This window comes from Malania oleifera, chromosome 11 (genome assembly GCF_029873635.1).
Source record: "Malania oleifera isolate guangnan ecotype guangnan chromosome 11, ASM2987363v1, whole genome shotgun sequence".
Taxonomy (NCBI): Eukaryota; Viridiplantae; Streptophyta; class Magnoliopsida; order Santalales; family Ximeniaceae; genus Malania; species Malania oleifera.
Window position 1 is genome coordinate 64700031 of NC_080427.1, and position 27248 is coordinate 64727278.

Consider the following 27248-nt stretch of genomic DNA (forward strand, 5'->3'; position numbering starts at 1 on the left):
TGTAACGTGCCATCTCTGAGTTTTACTTTAGAAGAGAAATTGTCATCGAGCTTCACGAACAAATCTTAACATATTAAGTTGCGTCATCACTTTATTCGGACCTCGTCCGAAAAGGAGAAATTCATTTACAGCTCATACACAGTAATAAGCAATTGGCAGATTCATTCACCAAGACAGTAACAACAGAAAAATTTAAGGAGTTCAAGGATCATGTCAAAATTACAAATTAAGAGGGGGTATATTTATTTCTCAAGGAAAATATCTCGAAGATTTACTAAAAAATTTTTAAATGAATAAATGCAAACCAATTTGTACTCCAATGGCTGTAAATAAGAAGCTACAGTTGAATGATGGCGCACCAAAAGTAGATGAAAAAACATATCGAAGCCTGGTTGGATCGTTAATATACATAACCAACTCAATGCCAGATATTGTTTACCCAGTTAGCTTAATTTTAAGATTTATGTTCCAGTAGTCAAATTAAACACTATTCATGTACTATTATCATTTGTTGCCAACCTTGATTGGCCTCTTCACCAACTTGATGTTAAGAACGCCTTTCTCAATGGAGACCTTACAGAAGAAGTCTACATGGACATTCCTCTTGGCTTTGAAACACAGGCAACTATGAATAAGGTATGTAAGCTCAAGAAATCCCTTTATGGATTGAAGCAATCCCCGAGAGCTTGGTTTGACAGGTTCAAAGAAACAATGAAGAAGTATGGGTATTCTCATTGTCAAGCAGATCACACTTTGTTTATCAAACACTCAAACGAAGGAAAATTGGCGATTCTCATTGTGTATGTAGATGACATCATCTTAACAAGTGATTATAAAGACGAACTGATCAAAGTCACCAAACTCAAAACCTTACTTGCCAAAGAATTCAAAGCCAAGGATCTTGGGAGCTTAAAATACTTGGAATGGAAGTAGCCCGGTCAAGAAAGGGAATTTCAGTGTCACAACGGAAGTATGCAGTAGATCTTCTTAAAGAGATAGGAATGCTTGGGTGCAAACTAGTTGAAACACCCATGGACTCAAATACTAAGCTTGGAGCTAATAAGGATAGTGTTCCAGTGGACAAAGGTTGATATCAAAGACTTTTTGGGAAGCTGATACCAGATATGATATTGGGTTCTCAGTTAGTGTAGTCAGTCAATTCATGAATGATCTAACTGAAGAACATATGGAAGCTGTCAACTGGATATTGTGGTTCCCTAAAAATGGCACTAGGTAAAGGCTTGTACTTTAGGAAAACACAAGGAAAGATATTGAAGTGTTCGCTGATGCTGACTGGGCCGGATCAATAACTGACCGAAGGTCAACATCTGGTTATTGTACGTATGTGTGGGGAAACCTAGTAACTTAGCGAAGTAAGAAACAACTAGTAGTTTCTTGGAGCAGTGCAGAAGCGGAGTTCAGAGCTATGGCGCTCGGAATTTGTGAGGGAATATGGCTGGAAAGACTAATGAGGGAACTAGGAATCATCACTTCTGAACCAATGAAGGTATTCTGTGACAATCAGTCAGCTATCAACATTGCAAAGAATCTGGTGTAGCACGACAGGACAAAACATGTGGAGATAGATCGCCACTTCGTAAAGGAGTAGATAGAAAATGTGACGGTTAGTATGCTATACACGCAGACAAGTCAGCAAATAGCTGATATCCTCACTTAAGCTCTACCAAGGAAGAATTTTGAAGATTTGAGTACCAAGCTTGGCTTGATTAACATCTACGCCTAGCTTGAGGGGGAGTGTGGAAATACCCGATCCCTGATTTTTAGGGATATTGCTGTAGCAATCCTGATTTTATTATTAGTTGATTACGCTAATTTAGGAATAAAGAGATTTTGGAAAATTCCTGATATCTCTATTAGTTTGTTTCCTATTTTGTTGTTTCCTATATTTGGCTAGTTTCTTGATTTTGTGGTAATTAGTATCTTGTTACCAAATATAGTGAAAGGAACTTTTCTTCCTTCCATTATATACAGGTTGTACATTTATCATTAAGAAATAAGAGAGAATTATTTTCTTCTCTAAAGTAAATCAACAGATACTATGTTAGATTACCACTTTTATTAAAAGCTTAAGCGGTTAAGTTGTGGGTCATCAATGAGTACCAAGCTTTAACAGTCCATATGCTCTGGATTGGACTCGAGAGTTAGCCTAGACAAAAATAGGTGCTTACAAGCGTAACATGCCCACCTAGAGTGAATAAAGCACCCTTCCACCTGTCCAACTCTTTGAACACTTTCTCCACAACAGAATTCCAAAACCCAACAGAGCTAGGATTACAACCCGAAGGCACTCCTAGATAAGTCAGAGGCCAATATCTAGAATACCACATCTAGCTCAAGAGGACAACTCCAACGATCTAGAAACACTCATATTGAGACAAGCTATTCCACTTTGTACCAAATTTACTTTAAAGTCTACTTTAAAGAGAACCCCCTTGTCTTCCTCCTACGAACATCCTCAACAACCTCACTTGCAACTAAAATAGAATTATCAGTCTGCCTATTCCCCACGAAAGAACTTTGAGCCCCAGATATAGTGTCTCTGTTAAAATGTCAACCTAGAATATCTTTGTAAATAAAACAAATTAGGAAAGTGAGTAATTAGTGAGTAATTATGGGGGATTTGATTTCATTTAATAGAAAATTATTTCCTTGATTAGAATAGGTTATTGTATTATATATTGGATTGTACGAAGGAACAAAATATATGAAAGAAATATTTTTTCCAATCTTTTCTTCTTTCATGGTATCAGAGCTAGGGTTTCTTAAACCCAGCTAAAACAATGGCTGACAGCAGAGACTCTATCTCCTCTGCAAACATCACCGGTGATTCAGAGGTTATGTCCGGTGGGAGTACGAATGATAACACAGTTTTTCCATTCTCACTGGAAAAATTAAACGGAAAAAATTTCCGTGAATGGGCTCAGTCCATTAAACTAGTAATCGAGGGAAAAGGAAAACTTGGTTACCTTACCGGTGAGCGAAGGAAACCAGATCCATCCGACGCCATCGCCTTGCAAAGATGGAGGTCCGAAAATTCCATGGTCACGGCTTGGCTCGTCAATTCAATGCAACCATCAATCGGAAAAATTTATTTGTTTTTGCCGACGGCGAAGGAGGTCTGGGAAGCCGTACGTGAGACGTACTCCGATGGCGAAAGTTACTCTCAAATCTTCGACATCAAGACCCGATTGTGGCAGATGAGGCAAGGCGAGAGAGGGGTTACCGAGTATTTCATGGAGATGAGTCATCTCTGGCAGGAGCTCGATCTGAGCATTGACGAAGAGTGGGAGTGCTCCGGCGATAGCACGCGATACCGAAGGAGGCTCGAAAACGAGAGGGTCTTCGAATTTCTTGCCGGCCTGAATCGAGAGCTCGACGACGTGAGGGGACGGATCCTTGGCCGGCACCCTCTCCCTTCAACTCGAGAAGTTTTCGCAGAGGTCAGGCGTGAGGAGAATAGGAGACGGGTAATGTTGCGACCCCAAAATGATTCCGCTGGGCTGGACCCGGCTGCACGTGGATCTGCCCAAAAATTAGATGGGCCGCACACCGGGCCGGACGCATCAGCCCTTACATTAAAAGGCCCAGGAGGACCTAGTCAACGGCCACAAAGAGGAAAAATGTGGTGTGAACATTGTCGAAAAATAGGTCATTCAAAAAATACCTGCTGGGAGATTCATGGAAAACCGGCAGACTGGAAACCGAGACAATACCACAAAAATCGTGGGTACCAGGCCAACACTGGCGGGTCAAATGAAAGATCACAAGGAGAGAACAATGATACCCCATCCAGCAGTGTATTTAGTCCTGAACAGTTGGATCAGTTATATAAGATGTTTTCATCAATGCAAACCTCGGGTCAGTCTTCCTCTGGTTCTCTGGCTCATCGAGGTAATCATCTGACGGCTTTAAAAACCACATCTTGTTACAAATGTCCTTGGATAATTGATTCAGGTGCGTCCGATCATATGACTGGGTCATATCAATATTTTTCATCCTATTCCCCATATGCCGGGAATTTGAAGGTAAAAATTGCAGATGGATCTCTCTCACCAGTTGCTGGAAAAGGAAGTATTCGCATATCTGATTCCTTAACTTTACAATCAGTCTTACATGTCCCCAAGTTATCCTGCAATTTGTTATTTATCAGTCAGTTAACAAAAGACTCAAATTGTTTCGCTAAATTTGTTTCCTCCCATTGTGTTTTTCAGGACCTATCATCGGGGAAGACGATTGGCATTGCTAAAGCATATGAGGGACTCTACTACTTTGAGGAGGCAAGTTTGAGTGAATTATGTAATACTGCAATTTGTGATTCTGCATCTACCTCTAAAAATAGTGAACTTTTGTTATGGCATTCACGGATGGGTCATCCCAATTTTCAATATTTAAAACGTTTGTTTCCTTCTCTCTGTTCAAATAAAATGGCTTTGAGTTTCAATGCGAAGTATGTGAGCTTGCTAAACATCGTCGTACTTCGTTTCCATCATCCATATACAAACCATCTCGCCCATTTGCAATGTTTCACAGTGATGTATGGGGTCCCTCACGTTCCCTAAATCGCACCAATACAAAATGGTTTGTGACCTTTATCGATGATCATACTCGTCTTTGTTGGGTCTACTTACTGAAAGACAAAACTGAAGTCCGTTCCATTTTTATCAATTTTCATACCATGATTCATACACAGTTCCAGACTCATATTCAAATCCTACGTACTGATAATGGTACGGAATATTTCAATACCATCCTGGGAAATTATCTTCGAGATCATGGGATTGTTCATCAAAGTTCGTGTGTAGAAACCCCTCAACAAAATGGGGTTGCTGAACGAAAAAATAGACATATACTTGAAGTCGCCCGGGCTTTAATGTTTACCACCCACATGAAACATTATTTTTGGGGCGATGCCATCTTAACAGCCACACATCTCATTAATCGAATGCCAAGTCGAGTACTCTCATTTATCACTCCTCTACAGAAATTTCAGGAATACTTTCCTAACTCTCGTCTCCCTTCCAGTCTCCCACTGAAAATTTTTGGCTGTACTGCATTTGTCCATGTCCATGCACACCATCGCGATAAATTGGATCCTCGTGCCATTAAATGTGTTTTCATTGGTTATTCACCTACCCAAAAAGGCTACAAATGCTATGACCCGGTCTCAAAACGACTGTTCGTTAGTCTTGATGTCACCTTTTTTGAAACCACTCCTTATTTCTCAACGCCCTCTCTTCAGGGGGAGAAATGGAGGAGTGAAGATCGGTTCTTTGATCCTTTTACTATTGAATCTGAATCTGCAGTTACTCCAGTTACTTCATTCTCTGACCCGTCTATTGACCCGCCTATTGAGTCTTCCATTACAGTACTTCCTGGTCTGCCAAACACAACTGAACACTTACCCTCAGGGGGAGATGCAGGAGAACAAAACAATGCAGACATACTGGTTTACTCAAGAAAGCCGAAAACAAAGGAGAAGGAGAACCTCATATCTGAAGCACCAAGATCGTTGGACCCGGTGATGGCTCCGAATAATCATGATCTGGTAATTGAGCCTTCTTCTGACAATCCTGCACCTGATGATATCAATCTACCTATTGCAATCAGAAAACAAACCAGGTCATGTACTCAATATCCTTGGTCGAAATACATGTCTTATAAAAGCTTGTCTACAGGATATCGTGCATTTGTCTCTAATCTGGACAGGACGAAAGTACCAAAAAACATTCAGGAAGCTCTAGAAATACCAGAATGGAGAGAGGCAGTCTTGGAAGAAATGCGAGCCTTAGAAAAAAATGGAACTTGGAAGTTGACAGATCTACCAAAAGGGAAGAAGCCAGTAGGTTGTAAATGGGTTTTCACAGTGAAATGTAAATCTGATGGAACAGTTGAAAGATATAAAGCCAGACTTGTTGCAAAAGGCTTTACACAGACCTACGGCATTGACTATACTGAGACATTTGCACCAGTGGCAAACTTAAATACAGTTCGGGTTCTCTTATCCCTGGCAGCCAATTTAGATTGGCCACTACAACAGCTTGATATCAAAAATGCTTTCTTAAATGGAGAATTAGAAGAGGAAGTTTACATGACTATACCACCAGGATTCAGTAGAACAGGTGAAGAAAACAGAGTGTGTAAACTAAAGAAATCGTTATATGGCCTCAAACAATCTCCAAGAGCGTGGTTCGACAGATTCGCAAAGGTACTAAAGAATCAAGGGTATCAACAAGGGCAATCAGACCATACACTATTCTTCCAACAGTCTGAAGGAGGTAAGAAAACAATTCTAATAGTGTATGTTGATGATATAATTCTTACTGGTGATGATACTGTAGAAATGGAGAGATTGAAGAAGGTTCTGGCTACTGAATTTGAAGTTAAAGACTTGGGACAGATGCGGTATTTCCTGGGAATGGAAGTGGCAAGAACAAAAAAGGGGATTAGTGTTTCGCAGAGAAAGTATGTTACTGACCTCCTAGTTGAAACTGGCATGCTAGGGTGTAAACCCAGCGAAACCCCTATAGAAATAGTAAAGAGGGTTGAAGATTGTGGAAAACCAGTAGAAAAGGAGAGGTATCAGAGATTGGTTGGCAAACTGATCTACCTATCACATACTCGACCAGATATTGCATTTGCAGTTAGTGTAGTAAGCCAACACATGCACTCACCAAAGGAAGTTCACTTCAATGCCGTATACAAGATCCTTAGATACCTCAAGGGATCCCCAGGAAGAGGACTCTTCTTCAAGAAATGTGAGAGCAAGGAAATAGAGATCTTTACAGATGCAGATTGGGCAGGATCAGTGGAAGATAGAAGGTCCACCACAGGATATTGTACATTCGTTTGGGGAAATCTTGTGACTTGGAGAAGCAAAAAACAGAATGTGGTGGCTCGTAGTAGTGCTGAAGCTGAATTCAGGGCAATTGCTCAAGGGATTTGTGAAGGATTGTGGTTACGAAAACTATTGGAGGAATTACGAGTACCGGTGAACCTTCCTATCAAACTCTACAGTGACAATAAGGCAGCTATTAGCATCTCTCTTAACCTAGTCCAACATGACAGGACTAAACATGTGGAGGTAGACAGACACTTCATCAAGGAAAAAATTGAAGGAGGAGTTATATGTATGACGTATGTACCAACCAAGGAACAAACTGCAGATATTCTCACTAAAGGCTTGGGACGACAGAATTTTGAAGATCTTATTAACAAGTTGGAGATGATTAATATTTATGATCCAACTTGAGGGGGAGTGTTAAAATGTCAACCTAGAATATCTTTGTAAAAAAAACAAATTAGGAAAGTGAGTAATTAGTGAGTAATTATGGGGGATTTGATTTCATTTAATAGAAAATTATTTCCTTGATTAGAATAGGTTATTGTATTATATATTGGATTGTACGAAGGAACAAAATATATGAAAGAAATATTTTTTCCAATCTTTTCTTCTTTCAGTCTCCAATGACAATACTCAACCTATCACTAAAACTTTTGCAATGATACCTGTCACAAGACTAGTAGGCTGTAAATATGCAACTTTAATAGAACTACTCTTCTTGCACACCAAAATGATGAAAGTTGAGTTAATGCTCTAGCTGAAAATCCCATTAAAATAGACTCACTTACAACTAAAATCTCCAATCTACATTAATTCCCCCTAATCACATCCCAAATTTTAACAAAATATAGAAGTGGAATTTTAGTTTTCTCAAAGTTACATGTAGTTTCCTCCTTGGAAATATGGGATTGCTTCCCATGGGATCCCAGAGATACTCCGCACTTCAGTTTAACCAGACTTTGGCATTGTCAAATACTTGTTTGGGTAAGCTAGAAGAAGTGTGGAGGGTGGATGAGTAAATTGGTTCTTATATCCCACATTACTTCATATTTTTTTACAGCAGCATATTTGTATGTCATGTGATTTGTTGAAACTTGTTGGGTTTGATTCAAATATGTATCACTGAATATGAGGGACGTAGTTCTGGATCGTTGACTTGTGTGAACTACAACTCATTTTTGTTTTGGGTCTTAGGTCTTAAACTATGAAATAACATCTCAAACTTGGTGGCAGTATGTGAAGAAAATAGGACTTGGATAACCCAAAGATTTTCATAGATTTTGTTAGCTCTACCTAGAGCCTTGATTCTGGATAACTTTGTACATATAGGATGATGCAATCGACCTACAACTTGGCACTTTACATTGTAAAAAGGAAAGGAATAGCTCAAAATTCAAAGGAATTTTAATATGAAGAATAAAATGAATCTCATTGATTGGTGTGGCACTTGCCACAACTAAAGAAGATAAACATGTTTAATTGGTAAATCTGTCTTGTTTGAGTGAGTTACATCTGTTCCTGATTAGTATCTTCATCTATAAGAATGCTATACTAGGGTTTCTTCATCTTAGTTGCTATTTTTATTTTAGTGTTTTTATTTTGTATACAGGCTCGGTTGAATGAGATCATTACTTCTGGAGCAAGGACTGTTCATAGTAATGGATTGTCCGAATTTCCTTGGATGTTGGATGGGGCTGGATTGCCTTCAAATGCTTCTGAACTTCTTCCCACATTGGTAATCATGTTTTAACTGAAACAATAGAGGCCTAATCGGGCTACCAGGATTTTATTTCACAATGTACATGTAGCTAATATGAATAGATAAACGCCATCTTTGATCCTCTGTATCTGACGAAAGGGCTAAATGCAGCCACATTTTTTTTTTTCAATGCTTTTTCCCTTGTCCAAACAATATATAATTGTGCCCAAAAGAAAATTTATATTATTGTTTTTTATGTTTGTTTTTCCTTGCATCAAATCCAAACATTTTTGGTTCTGGTGTGGTGTATTGTTTTCTAGACCAAGATTTCTTGATTTATTTAAAATTTTAAATCCACTTATTACTTGGCTTTGAAGCATTTTTTGAATTCCAGCTGTTAGACCAGTGAATACATCATATAAAAATGTTATATTAATCATCTCATCATTATCATTATTAAAGGTACTGTTGATTTCATGCTTGGTATTTTGATTTATGTTTCTGTAGATATTGCATTGTTGCAAGTAGATGCGTAGCTATATAATATGATTAACAAGCTGTGAGTCTACCATCGTGAAGCATTCTAATTGAAATAGAAGCATTTGGGCATTTTGTTCTTATTAAAAATATAGCTTGTAAAACACACCCAAAAAAAAAAAAAAATACAAGATGAATAACCTGATCTCCTTGGCCTTTTGCTTCTTGCAAGTATATCAGATTGAAGCAGAATCTGCCTGTTTAACACAGTTACCAGAAAATGTTAACACCCTAGCAAACCTCGTACTGGTACGAACATTTCAAAACGTAGTATATTTTCATTTTGGAATGGTAAATCTAGCAATCCAAAGTTTTAATTCAATACTTTTCACATGACTTTTTATTAGGTAAAAGTGGGGAATGATCACATTTTAATTCTATTTCTTTCATTATTAATCTATTCTATAATGGCAAATCTCTTCCAGATTTAGAAACACCTCAACATCCTCTCCAAAAAAGTACAAGTGCCATTGCACTTTTTTCACCAATATATCTATTTAAGTATACACCTAACATTCCACATTTTAGAGCATATGCCATACCACGATCCCATTCCGTTCCACAATCTAGGTAAAATTGATTTTAACATTAAGGTGGCTAAATTTTCTAGTTCTAGAGACACTTGAATTAATTTTCAGTGATTTTGGATGGAACATTTATATGGGACCTTTTTTAAGCTAAGAATTTAGATGTTACTTTCTTTTATATATTGAACACTATTTTATGACCAAACGTCTAACCTTCTGAATGGGAGGTAAGTGCTTCTTTAATGACAACACAAATTAATGGAAATTGGGAAAGTTAATAATGTTGTTTTATGAAGATTCCTGTGCTTTAGTCCACCCATACTGAGCTACTGAGCAAGGGACTCTGCTCAAGGGGAGGGTGTGGTTACTTCCGAATATGTGGTGTTTTTTCAAAATTCAAAATGGTTAAGTCACTTGCAGTTTTGGTGCAGTGCAGTATCGGCTCAGTTTCATTTTGTTACTTTTCTTCCTAAATAAGTTCAGGCATTCCACGGGTATGCTAGTCATGCTGGATTGGTCAAGTCAAACTTTTACTTGTCAATGGGCATGACCTCTTTAGTGGGCCAAACTCATGTAAAAAGGTTATTTGGTTTTTGTTATATATGTAGGTTCAACTTAAAACAAAGTTTATTTGGCTTGTTAGATATTGAGCATATGCCCAGCAAGGTGGACATGTCAACACCATAGAATCCTAGGCCTTTTCTACATAAAATATTATTTTCTTAAAGAGAGCCCCCTACGGGAATACTGTGCTGAGACAAACATTTACGCTAGGGAAAGAAAGCTGTTAATCCTAAGCTATATAGCCCTGGGTGTTTTTCTTTTCCCCATGGAAACTTTGGCACCCTGAAGTTTGCAAGTTTTCTACAATACAAAGAAATCTTTCTTTGCTAGACAGAAAAAGGTTGTTATACTCGAAATCTGATCAGTGACACTAACCCCTTTGTCAATCTAAGTATGTATGCTTTTTTATCAACCCACTCACCCATGAGATTCACCTTAAGTTTCCTCTACAACTCTAAAATCATTGTTTGAGAAACTCAACACCGTCTTCGTTTGGGATTAGGCTATTCCGAGCCTCGAATTCCAGATGAGAGGGTTTATTCATTGTAAAAATTTCCTAACAAAAACATGTATCCAATGCTCATACTTTGAGTTGATAAGAATTAGATTTCTGTCATGCAATTTGAACTGTCTTGAAATATGTGTGACACTAACCCCTTTGTCAATCTAAGTGTGTATGCTTTTTTATCAACCCACTCACCCATGAGATTCACCTTAAGTTTCCTCTACAACTCTAAAATCATTGTTTGAGAAACTCAACACCGTCTTCGTTTGGGATTAGGCTATTCTGAGCCTCGAATTCCAGATGAAAGGGTTTATTCATTGTAAAAATTTCCTAACAAAAACATGTATCCAATGCTCATACTTTGAGTTGATAAGAATTAGATTTCTGTCATGCAATTTGAACTGTCTTGAAATGTGTGTACAATGGAACTTTAATGTATGCTGTATTGTGGATTCATCCACAAGTGTATAACAAAGTAGCACCATCCAATATTGGTTACCTAGTCTACCAATTTAATTTCAAGTAAGTTATGATGGAAATAATTTGTTTGTAATTGGCTGGATCTCTGCTATTGAACACTTAACAGGGCTGTGAGATGTGTGTTGCATTCATTCTTTGCTTAATTAGCCATGGCAATGTACAGATTTATTTACACACTAACAACCCCTCCCCTTTTTCTGTTGTGTCTCCCATTGCTCATCATGCGGTTAATTCTTCAACAAGAGATGTATTGGCTTGCTAATTGAAAACTGATCTTAATTTCATTTTCTTGGTGCAATAATTTCATTTTAATTCTTTCTTTTTTGTTTTTTGTATCATTAATAGGTTAAGCTGACTAAGAAGGTTACTGAACAAGTGAAGCTTCTGGCAAAGGACGAGGATGAGAAACTTGCAGAGACAAGTTCATATGATGTGATTCCTCCTTATGATCAAGCAAAGGCCCTTGGTAAAACCAACATTGACGTTGATCGTATCGCTGCTGGATTACCCTGTGGTAGCGAAGGATTCCTTTTGATGTTTGCTCGCTGGAGAAAACTTGAGAGGGACTTGTATAATGAACGCAAAGAGTAAGTTCTACCATTGTTGGTCTAGTCAATAGGGTGTACAAAAATTACCGATAAACCAAAAACTGAAATGAAACCAGACTGAAACACATTTCAGTTTGGTTTTTCTGTTTCTGTTTTGGTTTCCAGCCAAAAACCGAACATAAAAACCAAAAATCGATCAAATAAATTATGTATGGTATAATTTTTTGTTATTAATGTTAATATCTGTTGTATACTTACATTTGTGAATATTTAATCATAATTCATAATTTAATCATTTCAATAATAAAATATTTTATATTTTCTATTTTAGAATAAATTTTAACTCACAAGAATAGGAAGCAACTAGCATGGGACGCTGCATATACAGGTGGTGAGGCTCCCCCACCTTTTAAAAATTTTCAATGTGGGACAAGTAGCTAAGTTGGGAAGTGCCCCTCTGGCCTCTGCAACAAAAAAAGCAGTGCTGCCCAGTCTCCCTTTGTGAACCTTCTACATTGGTTGTGCATAGGAATTATGAACGGAATAGATTTCCCTTCTTATAAGTACCAATTCCGTCCTCCTTGCTTCTCCATCTTACATGGCGAGCTTAAGGCTCTAGCTCAGTTAAGGCAATGGAAGCTTCGTGGTGGGCTTAATGCTCAAGCCTAGCTAAGGCCATGTAAGCTAACTATTTGACCCATTAGTTCAAAATTTTTAAAAACCAAATTAAACCAAACCGAACTGGAAAACTAGCATTTTGATTTTCTATTTACTGAAGGTTTATGGTTTGGCTTCAGTTTATAATATTAAAAGCCAAGGGGTTTGATTCAGTGGCCAGTTTTTCCAATAACCGAATCGTATTGAGCCGATTACACACCTACTAGTCAATATGGTTGTGTTAGGAGCTTTGATTTTTCTTAGTTGCCATGATTAGATATTTTTAGGGGGTTATGATCTTCAAAGTTTGGATCTCCTTCCAACATTGGGTATTTTCAAAATTTTTGGTAATCAACGTCTACTATATATATATATATATATATATATATATATCCTTGTTTAAAGTTGAAATTTCTATCAGTTTTGGTGGGGACAGAAATATGAGTGCTTAGACCAAAATTTAAAAGCTGAAAAACATAATCGTTGATAGATGACATTTTTGCTTACATTGTTAACTTGCCTGCAGACGGTTCGATATAACACAAATTCCAGATGTCTATGACTCCTGCAAGTAAGTGAATCGAGGTTACTTTTATGCTGGTGCATTGTTTTAGTACTTTGCCTTTCTCACATTTATGATTTTACTTGTAGCAGGTGATTCTCTATGAGAATAATCATCTATGTTAAGCAATTAATTTTGAACTTTAGTCTCAGTAAGAGTAGTCTTGTTAATGTGCTTAATTAGTGTACATGTTACTCCTTATGGTGTTTCAATTCTTACCAAATAAGGGGTAATTTGCTGGAGAATCTTTCATGTCTTTGAATGAAGCCTGCTTTAGTTAGTGATCAAACATTTTTATTAATTTATTGTCAGTTGTGAGTTTGTGGCTTGATTTTGTCAGTCGGAATGGGTTAATCTATAATAGTCGTGCCTTGATGTTCAATCCCAACTTACCTAAAAAAATTCAGCTGTCTTATTCCAATTATGACGTTTGATACAGAAATTTTCTTTTGCCATATTTGTCCATCTAAGCCCATAAATAATTGTGCATCTTCATGTATTCTATATGTGTTTCTGTATAGGCTTCTTTTCCTTGTAGGACCTTTGATTAGGCGTGTCTGTCTTTCTAGTCATTATTGTTGCCATCATTTCTCTCCTCATTGAAACGTGAAAAATTGCATCAGCCAACTCTGTCCTGGCTGTAAATGATGTTAGTTTTTAACTTCTCGCAGATGCATGATATAACTATTGTAATTAAAAAAAAAAAAATATTTCTTGATTTTCAATTAATAATATTTTATGCGCTTGTTTACGAATAAAAGTGTTAGGCCACATTTCAAGATATAGAGTTGCTATTAAGTTAGATATATTGATTTTGTTTACAATATTGCAGTTCTTAGTGGTTAGTTCACATTCAGCTGTAATTCGTTACCTTTTCAACCATGCTTGAGTATCAATTAACTAAATTTTCTTTTAAACAAGCAAACATCGTGTCTAGTGGATATTCAACACAAAGGGGAGCTTCATCTATATTGTTTGTTGAGTTCCTTTGTTCTTAATTTGTCAGTTATTTCTTCTTTGGAGTCCTGAACTATTTTGCTCTTTTTGTTTTGTATTTACCCTAATGGGTTAAGATTTGCTATATATTGTTGGCTCACAACCCAACAGCTTAAGCCTTTGGTAAATTGGTAATCTAACATGGTACCAGAGCCATGGTTACCTGGCATTATTCATTGTTTGTTTCTCTCTCCATGTGCAATTGGGCTGCACATGCGGGGGAGCATTAAGGTTTGATATACATTATTGGTCCACAACCTAATAACTTAAGCCTTTAGGTAAAATGGTAATTGAACAGGTTCTATGCTCCTTTTAAAGTAATTTCTGTCATAATTTCTTATTCAAAATGGAATCTCATGAATTATGCATCTTATATTCACTGTTCAAATCACATGCTTTGAGATTACAGTTGCTTTGTTTAAAAATCCTGATCAGCGAGATTATAAAAGAGAGGCCTGTCAGTTTTATTTCTTATATGTTCTTCTTGTTGACGTTCGACAGATATGACCTCTTGCATAATGCACATCTTAATCTTGAAGGGTTGGATGATCTCTTCAATGTTGCTCAGGTACTCATATTGAATATTTGACACGTCAACAAGAACATGTTTTCTCTTCTTACTAGTAATGCCTAATGAAATGTGTGCTCCTTGACTTTCCTCCAATTGTATCGAGCTACACTATTATGGCTTTACCCCCCTTTTTGGGTGAGAAAGGAAATAGTGGGGTTTACAGTGTGAGTAGCCCCAATTGTCTCTGTTTTTCACTTTATTAGGCAAGGCATGCCTTTTGTGTTTCACTTATCTATTTTGTCTTTCTCCTCTTTTAAAATGAAGCACTCAAACCATTTATCCATTTCACTTCATTGTCCAGTCATGTCAGGTCATAATCATAATTTGCTTGAGTGCTTTTTTTTTTTTTTTTTTGTTATTTCAGTTACTTGCAGATGGTGTCATCCCAAATGAGTATGGGATTAACCCAAAGCAAAAGCTGAAGATAGGCTCAAAGGTAATTTCTATGTTTTATTATCCCATTCCATACTTGCACCAACCAAAAAAAAAATCCTGTTCCATATTACATGAAATTCAGGAATACCTTTTAATAATCTGTCATTGTCATGTGTTTTAAATCAGCTAGTAGATTTTGTTTAATGAAAAAGGGTTTTATGTGAATATATATATAACAATATAAGCTCACATGCTATATGACAAAAGAAGTCAATGTACAATTGGGATACTTGCTTCCTGTGCCTAGGATCAAGAATATTCCTATTAGAATAGGTAAAGGTAGTTAGTATTCTTAGTGTCATTGTGACCATATGTAAAAAAATGGTCATATATTTCACCAAAATTTTGGTTTTTGGAGGGTTAAAAACAAAATTGGCTCCAATTTCTTTTTTGTTATACTTCATTTTAACAAAACTCCCAAAATTTTGGGAATTTCAGCCAATGTTGGGCATACCAATGGAGATTTCCCAAATGTAAAATGATAATTTTAGAGGAGCAAATTTTGAGGGTTTTTATTTTTATTTTTATTTTTATTTTGGTTTCTACCTTGTTCAAATAATCTATTTTAATATTTCCCAAAATTCCATTCACAATTTCCTTAATTTATCATAAGTTTCCAAAGTTTCTTTAAATTGAAATCGAAGTTTCTCTTGAAATTGAAATTCCCTAAAATTTTCAAAATTTCTTTTGAAGTTGAAATTTTTTACTCCTTGATTAGAATTGGATGATAGAAACATGATTGCATATGACCATGTTTTCATGTAGATGTAAAGTTAATAAATTGCAGATTGATGTTTGGTGATTTTCCGCAGCATTTGTTTGTTTCTATCTTTTCTAGCACACATTCTTCTTTGTGGGGGGAGGGAAGGAGGGGAGACGGAGTTCTTGAAATCCTGAGTATCTGTGGGAATAGTGAGTAAATTAGGAAAGTGGGTAAAAGTAGAAGATTGTATATTCTGTAGGGAGATTGTTTCCTTGTTTAGAATATTTGATTGTATTATATATTGTAAGATTGGGATGTACATAATTTAGAATTCAAGAAATACAAAAATTGAATTCCGTTTACATGGTATCATAGCTAGGGTTTCTCAACCTTAGCTAACTATGGCCAACGACGCCGTCAACAATAGAGGGTTGACCTCTTCTGAAAATATCGACGGCGACTCAAAGGCCACATCTATTGGGGATTCGAATGGGCTAGACAACACAGCCTTTCCACTCTCAGTGGAGAAATTAAATGGAAAAATTTTCCGTGAGTGGGGCTCAATCCATAAAATTGGTGATTGAAGGAAAAGGGAGGCTAGGTTATCTTACTGGCGAACAGAGGAAACTAGACTCTACCGACGTTGTAGCCTTGCAAAAAAGGAGGTCTGAAAACTCCATGGTCGTTGCTTGGCTTGTCAACTCGATGCAGTTGTCAATCAGGAAAATCTACTTGTTCTTGCCAACGGGTAAGGACGACTGGGACACCGTTTGTGAGACATATTTCGATGTCAAGAGTTACTTGCAGATCTTCAAGATCAAGACCCGATTGTGGCAGATGAGGCAAGGTGAGAGAGGCGTTATTGAGTATTTCATGGAGATGACTCATCTTTGGTAGGAGCTCGATTGGAGCATCGAAGAGGAATAGGAGTGCTTCAGTGACAGCGCATGATACAAAAAATGACTCGAAAATGAACAGGCCTTTGAGTTCTTGGCTAGCCTCAACCGAGATCTGGACAACGTACGGGGAAGAATCCTTGGCTGATGACCTCTGCCCTCAACCCAAGAGGTGTTCGCCGAAGTAAGGCGGGAGGAGAGCCGACGATGTGTGATGCTAAGGCCACAGGTAGATCGTTTCGGGCTTGAAATACCAGCCCTAAATTCGAATGGGCCTGACGTCTCGGCCTTAACTTCAAAAAGCCTTGCGGGATCTGGGAAAAAGGCACAAGAGGAAAATTATGGTGCGAGCACTGTCATAAGCCAGGTCATTCAAAATATACCTGCTGGGAGATTCATGGAAAGCCTGCAGACTGGAAGCCGAGACAATATCAAAAAAATCGTGGCTATCAAGCTACTACTAATACTTCAACTGAAAGGTCACAAGATGAGAAAAACAATAATACCACTCCAAGTGGTGTATTCAGTCCTAAGCAGTTGGATCAGCTATATAAAATGCTTTCCTCAATTCAAACATCGGGTCAGTCTTCCACTGGTTCTTTAGCTCACCAAGGTAATTTTTTTTCATGCCTAAGTACTATATCCCATTACAAATCACCATGGATAATTGTCTCGGGTGCATCTGATTGTATGACTGATTCTTATTAATTGTTCTCATCCTATTCACCATATGCTGGAAATCTGAAAGTTAAAATTGTAGATGGATCTCTCTCACCAATTGCTGGCAAAGGAAGTATTCGCATATCTGATTCTATAACTTTAAAATCTGTCCTACATGTCCCCAAGTTATCTTGCAACTTGTTATCCATTAGCCAGTTAACAAAAGACTCCAATTGCTCTGTTAAATTTTGTTTCATCTCACTGTATTTCCCAGGACCTATCATTGGGGAAGACGATTGGCAGTGCTAAGGCGTATGAGGGACTCTACTACTTTGAGGAAGCAAGAACGAGTGAACAATGTAATACTGCAATTTGTGATTCTACATCTATTTCTAGAGATAGTGAACTTTTGTTATGACACTCTAGGATGGGTCACCCAAATTTTCAATATTTAAGACGTTTATTTCCTTCTATTTGTTCAAATAAAACGTCTTCTTATTTACAATGTGAAGTGTGTGAGCTTGCAAAACACCAGTGTACTTCTTTCCCAACATCCACGTACAAACCATCCTGCCTATTTACACTATGATTCACATTGATTTGTGGGGGCCCTCACAATCCCTTAATTGCACCCATACGAAATGGTTTGTTACTTTTATTGATGATCATACTTGTATTTGTTGGGTTTACTTTTTGAAAGATAAAATTGAAGTCTGTTCAATTTTTGTCAGTTTTCACTCCATGATTCAAACACAATTCCAAATTGACATTCAAATTTTACGTACTGATAATGGTACGAAATATTTTAATGATATTCTGGGAAATTATCTTCAAGAAAATGGGATTGTTCACCAGAGTTCTTGTGTGGATACCCCTTAACAAAATGGGGTCGCTGAACGAAAAAACAGACATATACTTGAAGTAGTTCGGGCATTGATGTTCACTACAAATATGAAAAACTATTTTTGGGGAGATGGTATCTGAATAGCTATACATCTCATTAATTGAATGCCGAGTCGAGTTCTTTCCTTTGCCACTCCTCTCCTAAAATTCTAGGAGCATTTTCCTACCTCTCGACTCCACTCCAGTCTCCCTCTGAAAATTTTTGGATGTAATGCATTTGTTCATGTTCATGCTCGCAATCGGGATAAATTGGAATCGCCTGCCATTAAATGTGTTTTTATTGGTTACTCTCCTACCCAGAACAGCTACGAATGTTATGACCTTGTTTAAAAAAAATTGTTTGTTAGCCTTGATGTCACGTTCTTTGAAACCACTCCTTATTTCCAAAAAGCCCTCTCTTCAAGGGAAGAAGTGGAGTGAAGATTGGTTCTTTGATTTCTTTACTACCGACTCTGTGCCATCTACTGCGTCTCCCATTGCTTCATTCCTTGACCCATCTACTGAGTCTCCCATTGCATCATTTCCTGGCCTGTCATAGACAAAAGATCACTTAACTTAGGGGGAGATGCAGAAAAGCAAAACGACACAGAAATACTTGTTTACTCAAGAAAACCAAACATAAAGAACAGGTAGAATCTCATACCTGAGGCACTAAGAGCGTTGGAACCGGTGATACCTCCAAGCTACCATGAGTCCACGCTCAATCCCGATCTGGTAATAGATAGTCATGAGCTCCCTTCCGATAAGCCTCTAACTGATGACATCAATTTACCCATTGCAGTTAGAAAACAAACCAGGTCGTGTACTCAATATCCTTGGTCTAAATACATGTCTTATAAAAGCTTGTCTATAGGATATCATGCTTTTACCTCTAACCTTGACAGGATGAAAATTCCAAAGAATATTCAGAAAGCCCAAGAAATTCTTGAATGGAAGGAGGCTGTCATGGAGGAAATGTGGGCCCTGGAGAAAAATGGAACTTGGGATGTAATGAATTTTCTGAGAGGGAATAAGCCAGTTTGTTGTAAATGGGTCTTCACAGTGAAATATAAAGCTGATGGGACAGTTGAACGATATAAAGCCAGACTTGTTGCAAAAGGATTTACGCAGACTTATGGCATTGACTACACGAAGACATTTGCACCAGTGGCAAACTTGAATACGGTTCAGGTCCTCTTGTCCTTAGCAGCCAACTTAGATTGGCCACTATAGCAACTCAACATTAAAAATGCATTTCTAAATGGCGAGTTGGAAGAAGAAGTCTACATGACGATACCACTAGGTTTCAGTAAGAAAGGTAAAGAAAAAGAAGTATGTAAACTCAAGAAGTCTTTGTATGGACTCGAGCAACTTCCTAGAACTTGGTTCGACAGATTTGCAAAAGTAATAAAGAACCAAGGATATCGACAAGGGCAATCAGATCACATTTTGTTCTTCAAACAGTCTGAAAGTGGTAAGAGATCGATTCTGATAGTGTATGTTGATGATATAATCCTACCCGAGGATGATACAACAGAGATGGAAAGATTAAAGAAATTCCTATCTATTGAGTTTGAAGTTAAAGACTTGGGACAAATGCGGTATTTCTTGGGCATGGAAGTTGCTAGATCAAAAAAGGGTATTAGTGTCTCTTAGCGAAAGTATATAACTGATCTCCTAACTGAAACTGGCATGCTTGGATGCAAACCTAGTGAAACCTCGATTGAAGTAGTAAAGAGGGTCGAAGACTGCGGAATACCAGTTGAAAAGGAGAGGTATTAGAGATTGGTTGGTAAACTAATCTACCTATCACATACCAGATCCGATATTGCATTTTCGGTAAGTGTGGTAAGCCAACACATGCATTCACCAAAAAAGGCTCATCTAGATGTTGTGTACAAGATCCTTAGATATCTCAAGGGCTCTCCGGGCAAAGGATTCTTCTTCAAGAAATGTGAAAGCAAGGAAGTAGAAATTTTTACAGATGCAGATTGGGCAAGATTAGTGGAAGATAGAAGGTCTACCACTGGATATTGCATCTTCGTATGGAGAAATTTGGTAACTTGGAGAAGCAAAAAACAAAATGTAGTGGCTCGAAGTAGTGCTGAAGTTGAATTCAGGGCAGTTGCTCAAGGAATATGTGAAGGACTGTGGTTACAGGAACTCTTGGAAGAGCTATAGATCCTGATGAAATTTCCTATCAAACTCTATTGTGACAACAAAGTAGCCATTAGTATCTCTCTTAATCCAGTTCAACATGACAGGACTAAACATATGGAAGTGGACCGACATTTTATCAAAGAGAATGTTGAAGAAGGAACTACCTGTATGACTTATGTGCCTACCAAGGAACAAACTGCAGATATCTTTACTAAAGGGTTAGCACGACAAAACTTTGATGGTCTCATTAGCAAGTTGGAGATGATTAATGTCTTTGATCCAACTTGAGAGGGAGTGTTGAAATCCCGAGTATCTGTGGGAATAGTGAGTAAATTAGGAAAGTGGGTAAAAGTAGAATATTGTATACTATTCTGTAGGGAGGTTGTTTCCTTGTTAAGAATATTTGATTGTATTATATATTGTAAGATTGGGATGTACATAATTTAGAATTCAAGAAATACAAAAATTGAATTTCGTTTATAGGAGTCCTAAACATCATTAATGTGGTATAAAATTCATTTAACAAAATTTAGGCCAATTGCATGAACATGTGCATTTGAGGTTTTCTGTACGTGGAAGCGGGCATTAATTCAGATATTTCACATCCTATTGCCACTAAAGTATATTTGACAGTATGACATGAATCAATGTGCTTACATCATGCGCATCCTTTAGATCCACTTACAATTTACATCTCAGTAAATTGCTTCTTTGACTTCTTCAAGTCACATATATGTAGCTGCCTCAATACGTTAAATAGGACATATCTGTACTTCAAAATAAATATATCTTTTTAACATATTTCTTTATGAGGCAATTTAGATTGCTCGCCGTTTGCTGGGGAAAATTTTGATTGATCTAAGGAACACTCGTGAAGAAGCAATAAGTGTTGCTGAATTGAAGAGTAATCATGATCAGCATTCAACATCTTTCTGGACTGGGAAGGAAGATACTGACATTCAGTCAAAGCCTCACAGTAAGAATGAAGACACAAGAAGATCTAGTACCTCAAGTGAAAAGTCGAGGGATCAAGATGACAATGATGATAAAGAAACCAAATACCGTTTGGATCCAAAGTGAATATATGTGCCTTCTAATTTAAAATTTTTTATAATCATCTTATTCAGGTTTTTTTATTTATCTATGGTTTTCCATTGTTCTTTATTAGGTATGCAAATGTGAAGACGCCTGACCGACACGTGCGGACACGCCTTTATTTTACATCAGTGAGTTAAATATAATTTAAAAAGCCTTTTTTTCTTTATCTTGGCTTTTTTCATTTGCTTGTTTACATGATCTCCATATTCTGAAATTTACTTCTATTAACCTTACATTGCGTATGCAAAAAAATTTTCATTTTTATATCTCTTAAGTTTTAAGCTTATGATATTTTGATTATTATAAAAATGACGCATGCATTTTTTGCAAGTGGATATATTCAACCCAGTTTAGCCTGATAAATATTGCTGGTCCGCAGCCTCACAGCTTAAGGTTTTAGGGAAAATGTTAATCTAATAGGGTATAAGAGCAGGTTGCCAAGAGGTCTTGGGTTCTAGTCTTCTTACTTGCTTTTATTTGTTTGTTTGTTAAGAATTATTTTATTCCTTATAATACATGCAGGAAAGTGTTGAGGCCTGATAAACACTATTGACCCACAATCAAACAGCTTAAGCTTTTAGGCAAAGTGGTAATCTAAAAATCCTTATTGATTATTTGGAAGAAGAAATTTATTCAGTTATTTAGATGGTGGGGTTGAGAATTTAACCCGACTTTCAATCTTCTATTGAATTTCAAATTTCAAATTCGGATTAAATAAACTGCATGGTATTGAAGAAAATTTTCCAATTTCTTTCTTTGTACTTTTTTTTTTTTTTTTTCTTTCAAAGAACCAAAGTGAAACAGTTTATAAGTCGAATGCATTTTTTATTTAACTTGTTCAGGCTATACTATGCAAGGAAATTGGAGTTCTTATTTCTTGTGTCCTGCTTTTTATTTCTTTACTCTCTCTCTCACTCAAAAAAAAAAAAAAAAAAAGAAGAGATGACATTTGCCCCTTCCAAATTTTCTCTTTGGCTTTTATGTGATGGACAGTATGGCTTTTCTAGTCAACCTGGCAAGGTTAAAAGGTTTGTTTTGGCTTATGACATGCTTATGATGTAACTGTTTTCTATGTGCTAATTTTTGTGCATAGCAATTGTCCATTCTGTCATTCCATATGGTAGTTCTCTAAAACTATATTTGAACTTCAGGAATCCCATATCCATTCCCTCATGAATGTTCTTCGGTACTGTAACTTGGATGAATCTCTTCAAGGAGAGGATAGTCTTGTGTGCCTCAGTGCTTTGGAGCGTTTGTATAACACTAAGGAGCTTGATTACATGAGTTATATTGTGTTGAGGATGTTTGAAAACACAGAGGTATGTATTTTTACCTTCTTTATTTTCTACTAAAATGAGTAATGATATGTTTGTTTGCTTAAATTTTTTTTCCCCTCCCCTCAAGTGTTGACCTTGTTTTTCTTCTAACCCAGAAACTTTTTTCTCTAGCTGTCAAACTATTTGACAACTTTGTGTGTGGCATATACTTGGTATTTAATTGTAAGTTATCAACCAAAATCCAATTTTTAGCATGACTAATTTGGTTATAATTGGAATCTAGGTTGCATGGCCATGTGGTCCTGTTGTGCCAGATGCTAAATGGATCTGCAATTGAACAGGAACGCATGCAGATTAACTCAAGGATTTTATTTAATCTCCATGTCGTATGAGTTTACATGTCCTATCTATAATAGCTAGAATCTCTTCTCAATGGTGTGGCCGCTAGGTTCTTTTACTCACCAAAAAGGAGTAGGTGGCATGCTGCTTTCTTGTTGTCATGAATCTGTATTCTCAAATTTTAGATATCCAGCATGGCCTTTTTCTTTTTGGGCCAAGCCCATTATTTTTCGGTAATTAAACTACTGGTTGCTCAACAAATTTTGTATTATTTTTATAATGTTGGTATATCTGCTATTTTATTTCATTTTATTGTTTGTTGGGCCAATTTTGTTATTGAACTGCAGGTAGCTCTAGAAGATCCAAAAAGGTTTCGCATAGAGATGACTTTTAGCCGCGGTGCAGATTTATCCCCTTTGGAGGTAATGCATCTTCAACCAAAGGGGAGAAAGTTAAGATCAAAGTTGAAAATAATAAATATCATGTCCCTAAATCCATTAGAAATAAATCTTTCAGAAACTTATATGACCTATGATTATTCAGAAACAAATGTCTTGATTGGGGTTCTTTGGGAGCCAGTTCTAGGAGGCTTTCATAGTGTTGTTTCTAGAATGATTTTGGGCTGGAGCTGCTGGTCATTGTAATTTTGTATGCATTTTTTTCTTTTTTTCAGCACTTCTAGAATGATCATTTGGTTGGGAAGTCTTCAGTAAAAGTTGTTCCCTGTACCAACTACCTCGGTGTATTTCAACATGCATCATTTGAACTGACCCCTGATATATCATTGACATCCATTTAGTTTGATTGATGTGTTGGCTTTCATCCATCAATTATTCTCTGCAAAGATTAATAAATGACAAGATGGGCTAATTGAACTTAAACAAGGGGATCTCGGGCATAAGTATCATGAGTCTCACTCTTCTTTTTCTTCTTGGCAGAAAAATGACAGTGAGGCTGCTTCCTTGCATCAAGAGCACACGCTGCCAATCATGGGCCCAGAGAGGCTGCAAGAAGTAGGATCATATCTCACATTGGATAAAATGGAGAAAATGATCCGGCCATTTGCCATGCCAGCGGAAGATTTCCCTCCACCCTCAACTCCTCAGGGATTCTCGGGCTACTTCTCTAAAAGTGCAGCTGTCCTGGAGCGCTTGGTAAATCTGTGGCCTTTCCATAAGCATGTGAATGCTAATGGAAGGTAACAAGTTTCTCCCGTTTGCTTCTTACATATTCTTTAATTCTTTCATTCCCACATGCCTCCTCATGTATTCAACTATGGTGTCACACTAACCTGACCTAGAAAAAAATGCAATGTTTGGATGGAGTTTTAAGAGCCAAAGTGAGTTCTGATATCTTAGGAAGGAAAGTTTTGAGATGATTAGCAGCTTACGGGAATGAAATAAATAATGTTCTGGAGGCAAACATGACAGTTGAAAGTTTTATTTTGCTCATTTCATTTTTGTAATGATCTTCCTATTAATCTGCATATTTAGTGAGGAGTTTACTTTGTAAACCGTAAATAGAGTATATATCCATGGCCAGATTGGTTCTACGGCTGTTCAAAGTGGGACATGCGAAATTTTCGGGAACTAGAACGCACTGAATTTAATTTAAGTTGTGTTTTAGGCATATTTGCTGAAGATGGATGCACAATCGAAACTCAGTGCTTCCTCTCCTCTATCTGGACAGACTATTAATGGGTTTAGCCTTGAATTCATTTTTGGGAATTATGTACAAGAGATTAGAGGGGACCTACTTTATAGAGTTTAGGTACACCCAACTCTGAGTCCAATCCATCAGTCTCAAATTAGATATAATCTTTAATCATATTCACATATAAAGTGATCTAGCACCACTAGGGTACCTTTATGATCACAACCATTTGTATCTAGCAAATCTACATTTTATTGTGATGATTCATCCCAAGCTTTTATTTTTTTTTAATAATTATTATCAATATAATTTCATGTAAAGGAAAAGTCTAAACCATCATACAACTATAAATTTCAGGTGTTAGGAACTGGAACAATGTTGAAAGAGGATTACATGCACTAAATGTCCAAAGAGGATTTGTGTGTTTAATCCTACTTCATAAGACTCGATGGTGGTGGTGGTGGTGGTGGTTGTGGTTGTGGTTGTGGTTATATGCATTACAAATCAATATCACATATATGTTTTTCTTCATTATTATATGTTTGCCTGGAAAAATGGTTGGGGTGATCATTCTAATTCTGAACTTACCAATGGCATGCCCAAAGAGGAAGAAGATTGATCCTACTTAATAACAAGCTTGGTATTGGCTGTGGTTGTAAGCATTACAAATTGAACAAACAACTTAGTCAAACTCAATCTCATGCTTATTTTTTTTTTATGATTTCTTTATTAGCTTTTCCTACTTGGAAAATGGCTGGTCAATTTAAGCTTTTGATGGGTGTTGATTCACAGGCAACACAGCTAGATAGTTCTTATGTTTAATTGATACTAGTAAACATTTAAATTTAAAACATAAATTTCTCAAAATGAGAAATGAAAGGTTATATAGTTTGACAAACGAAAAAGAATTGATGTGAAGGTTTTGTCGTTATAAGCTGCCTTCCTGATTTATTTAATTATTTATTGATCTACCTAATTCATTTTCATTTATTTATTTATTATTTGGTCTTATTGCTAGTTTGCATGAAATAGGTAAATCAACTATTTCTATCTATGCATCCTAAAAAGGTTTAAACCGACTACCGACCCATTTGAAAGGTTTTTAAAAGGACGCACTGTTTAGAAGTGTAACTTTCTTAGAGATAAGTAAAGAGAGTTTCTCATTGTAGGCTACAAAAAGATGAAAATAAAGGTCTCTTTGTCTCAAATTTCCACGAGACCTAAAACCATTGAACTTCTCACCATTCACCATTCTAGATAATAGAAAAAGAGGTCATGGACACAATTCATGATCAGATTCATACAAGAGATTTGAAAAAGAAAAAAAAACCAAACCAAATTCATTGGATATTATTGACAAATGATCAAAAGCTTTGGCACGATCAATCTTGATCGCCACAGCTCCCTTTGTTTGCTTAGTACACTTAAATAAAGTGAATCATTTCTCAAACAACAATTATGTTATCTAATGCATTTTAAGCCCGGAAGGAAATTAGCTTGGACGTCTGAATTAGAAAATGAGCTCAGAATTTTTCTCCTTAGGGAGCAGGACAAGGAGAGTTTCTATTAATTCTAATGGGATATTATTAGTCTCAAAAGCTTTATTCACCATGTTCCAAATTGTATCTCCCATCATTTCCCTAAAGTGCTTGAAGTAAGTAAGTCGGAAACCACCTGACTAGGCACTTTAAAAGAATCAATAGAATTAAGAGCTAACAAAACTTTTCCTTTCAACTAATTGCATCAAACATCCAAGCATCTTGTGGGTTGATTGTCGGATAATTATTAATCCAAGGAAAATGAAAGGACGAATTATAAATTGGACAAAAGAGAGATTGAAAGTATTAATTAATGACCTCATTTAGTTTCTTTCCTTCTAAAAGTAGTCATAGTATAGGAAAGCGCATTCTTTCAGTCATAGAATGCGAAAGCGCATTCTTTCATCTCCAAGTTTCAACCATTGGGTTATGGACTTCTTGTATTTAATGCAGTTTTTCTTAGAGAAGCACTGAATTCTACCCCTTGATATGATCATCCTTTAGTGAGAAATTTAAAGTGATGTGTAGATGCGAGTGGGCAACGGAAATCTCACACAAATTCAAATCAATCACGGAAACAAGTAATGCATGCACTCAATGATGAACAATACGTAACAAGCAATCACTCACAAAGAGAATAAACAAAAGTAATAATCAAAGACACAAGATTAACGTGGTTTGATAATTTGCTTACGTCCACGGGAGCAGCAACTGAATTTTCACTATCACCAAAATGTCAAGCTTACAATAAGGTAAATACGAATCCTAAACATACATGAACCTTAGAACCTATTTAAATCATCCCTGTAGCAATCCCCAGAGAAAAATCCTCTAATCTATCCAATCTACTAATCTCCCAATTCGAATTTTGTAATGTGCACTGAACGTAACCGTCGACGGTTTAGGGCAAACTGTCTAAAACTATCAATGATTACATTCAAACCGTCGACAGTTGTCCCTCAAAACTGAAACCATCGAGTAAACCGTCGCCGGTTTTCATCATGCAAACTTCGCTTTTGTTCCTCGCTTCATGGTGCTTTCCTGGTGCATGCATCCCACTCAAAATATGTGTCACAAACCCAACAATCTCCACTTTGGC

At 36.8% G+C, this 27248-nt stretch overlaps 1 protein-coding gene across 5 annotated transcripts in view; it reads left to right on the forward strand.

Annotated features, from left to right (window-relative positions):
* Positions 1 to 24508, forward strand: part of LOC131143501 (inositol hexakisphosphate and diphosphoinositol-pentakisphosphate kinase VIP2-like) — a 102897-nt gene extending 78389 nt beyond the window's left edge. For 4 of the 5 annotated variants that reach the window (XM_058091853.1, XM_058091851.1, XM_058091854.1 and 1 more), the window contains exons 22-31: positions 8472 to 8597; positions 11520 to 11761; positions 12906 to 12950; positions 14439 to 14505; positions 14873 to 14944; positions 21067 to 21320; positions 21413 to 21470; positions 22494 to 22661; positions 23306 to 23380; positions 23897 to 24508. In XM_058091853.1, the coding sequence (XP_057947836.1) occupies positions 8472 to 8597; positions 11520 to 11761; positions 12906 to 12950; positions 14439 to 14505; positions 14873 to 14944; positions 21067 to 21320; positions 21413 to 21470; positions 22494 to 22661; positions 23306 to 23380; positions 23897 to 24160 (1371 nt within the window). In that variant the 3' untranslated portion in view covers positions 24161 to 24508. Of the gene's footprint in view, positions 1 to 8471; positions 8598 to 11519; positions 11762 to 12905; positions 12951 to 14438; positions 14506 to 14872; positions 14945 to 21066; positions 21321 to 21412; positions 21471 to 22493; positions 22662 to 22902; positions 23260 to 23305; positions 23381 to 23896 lie in introns of those variants that run through there. The other variant, XM_058091855.1, reaches the window with a different exon arrangement.
* The last annotated feature ends 2740 nt before the right edge of the window (positions 24509 to 27248 follow it).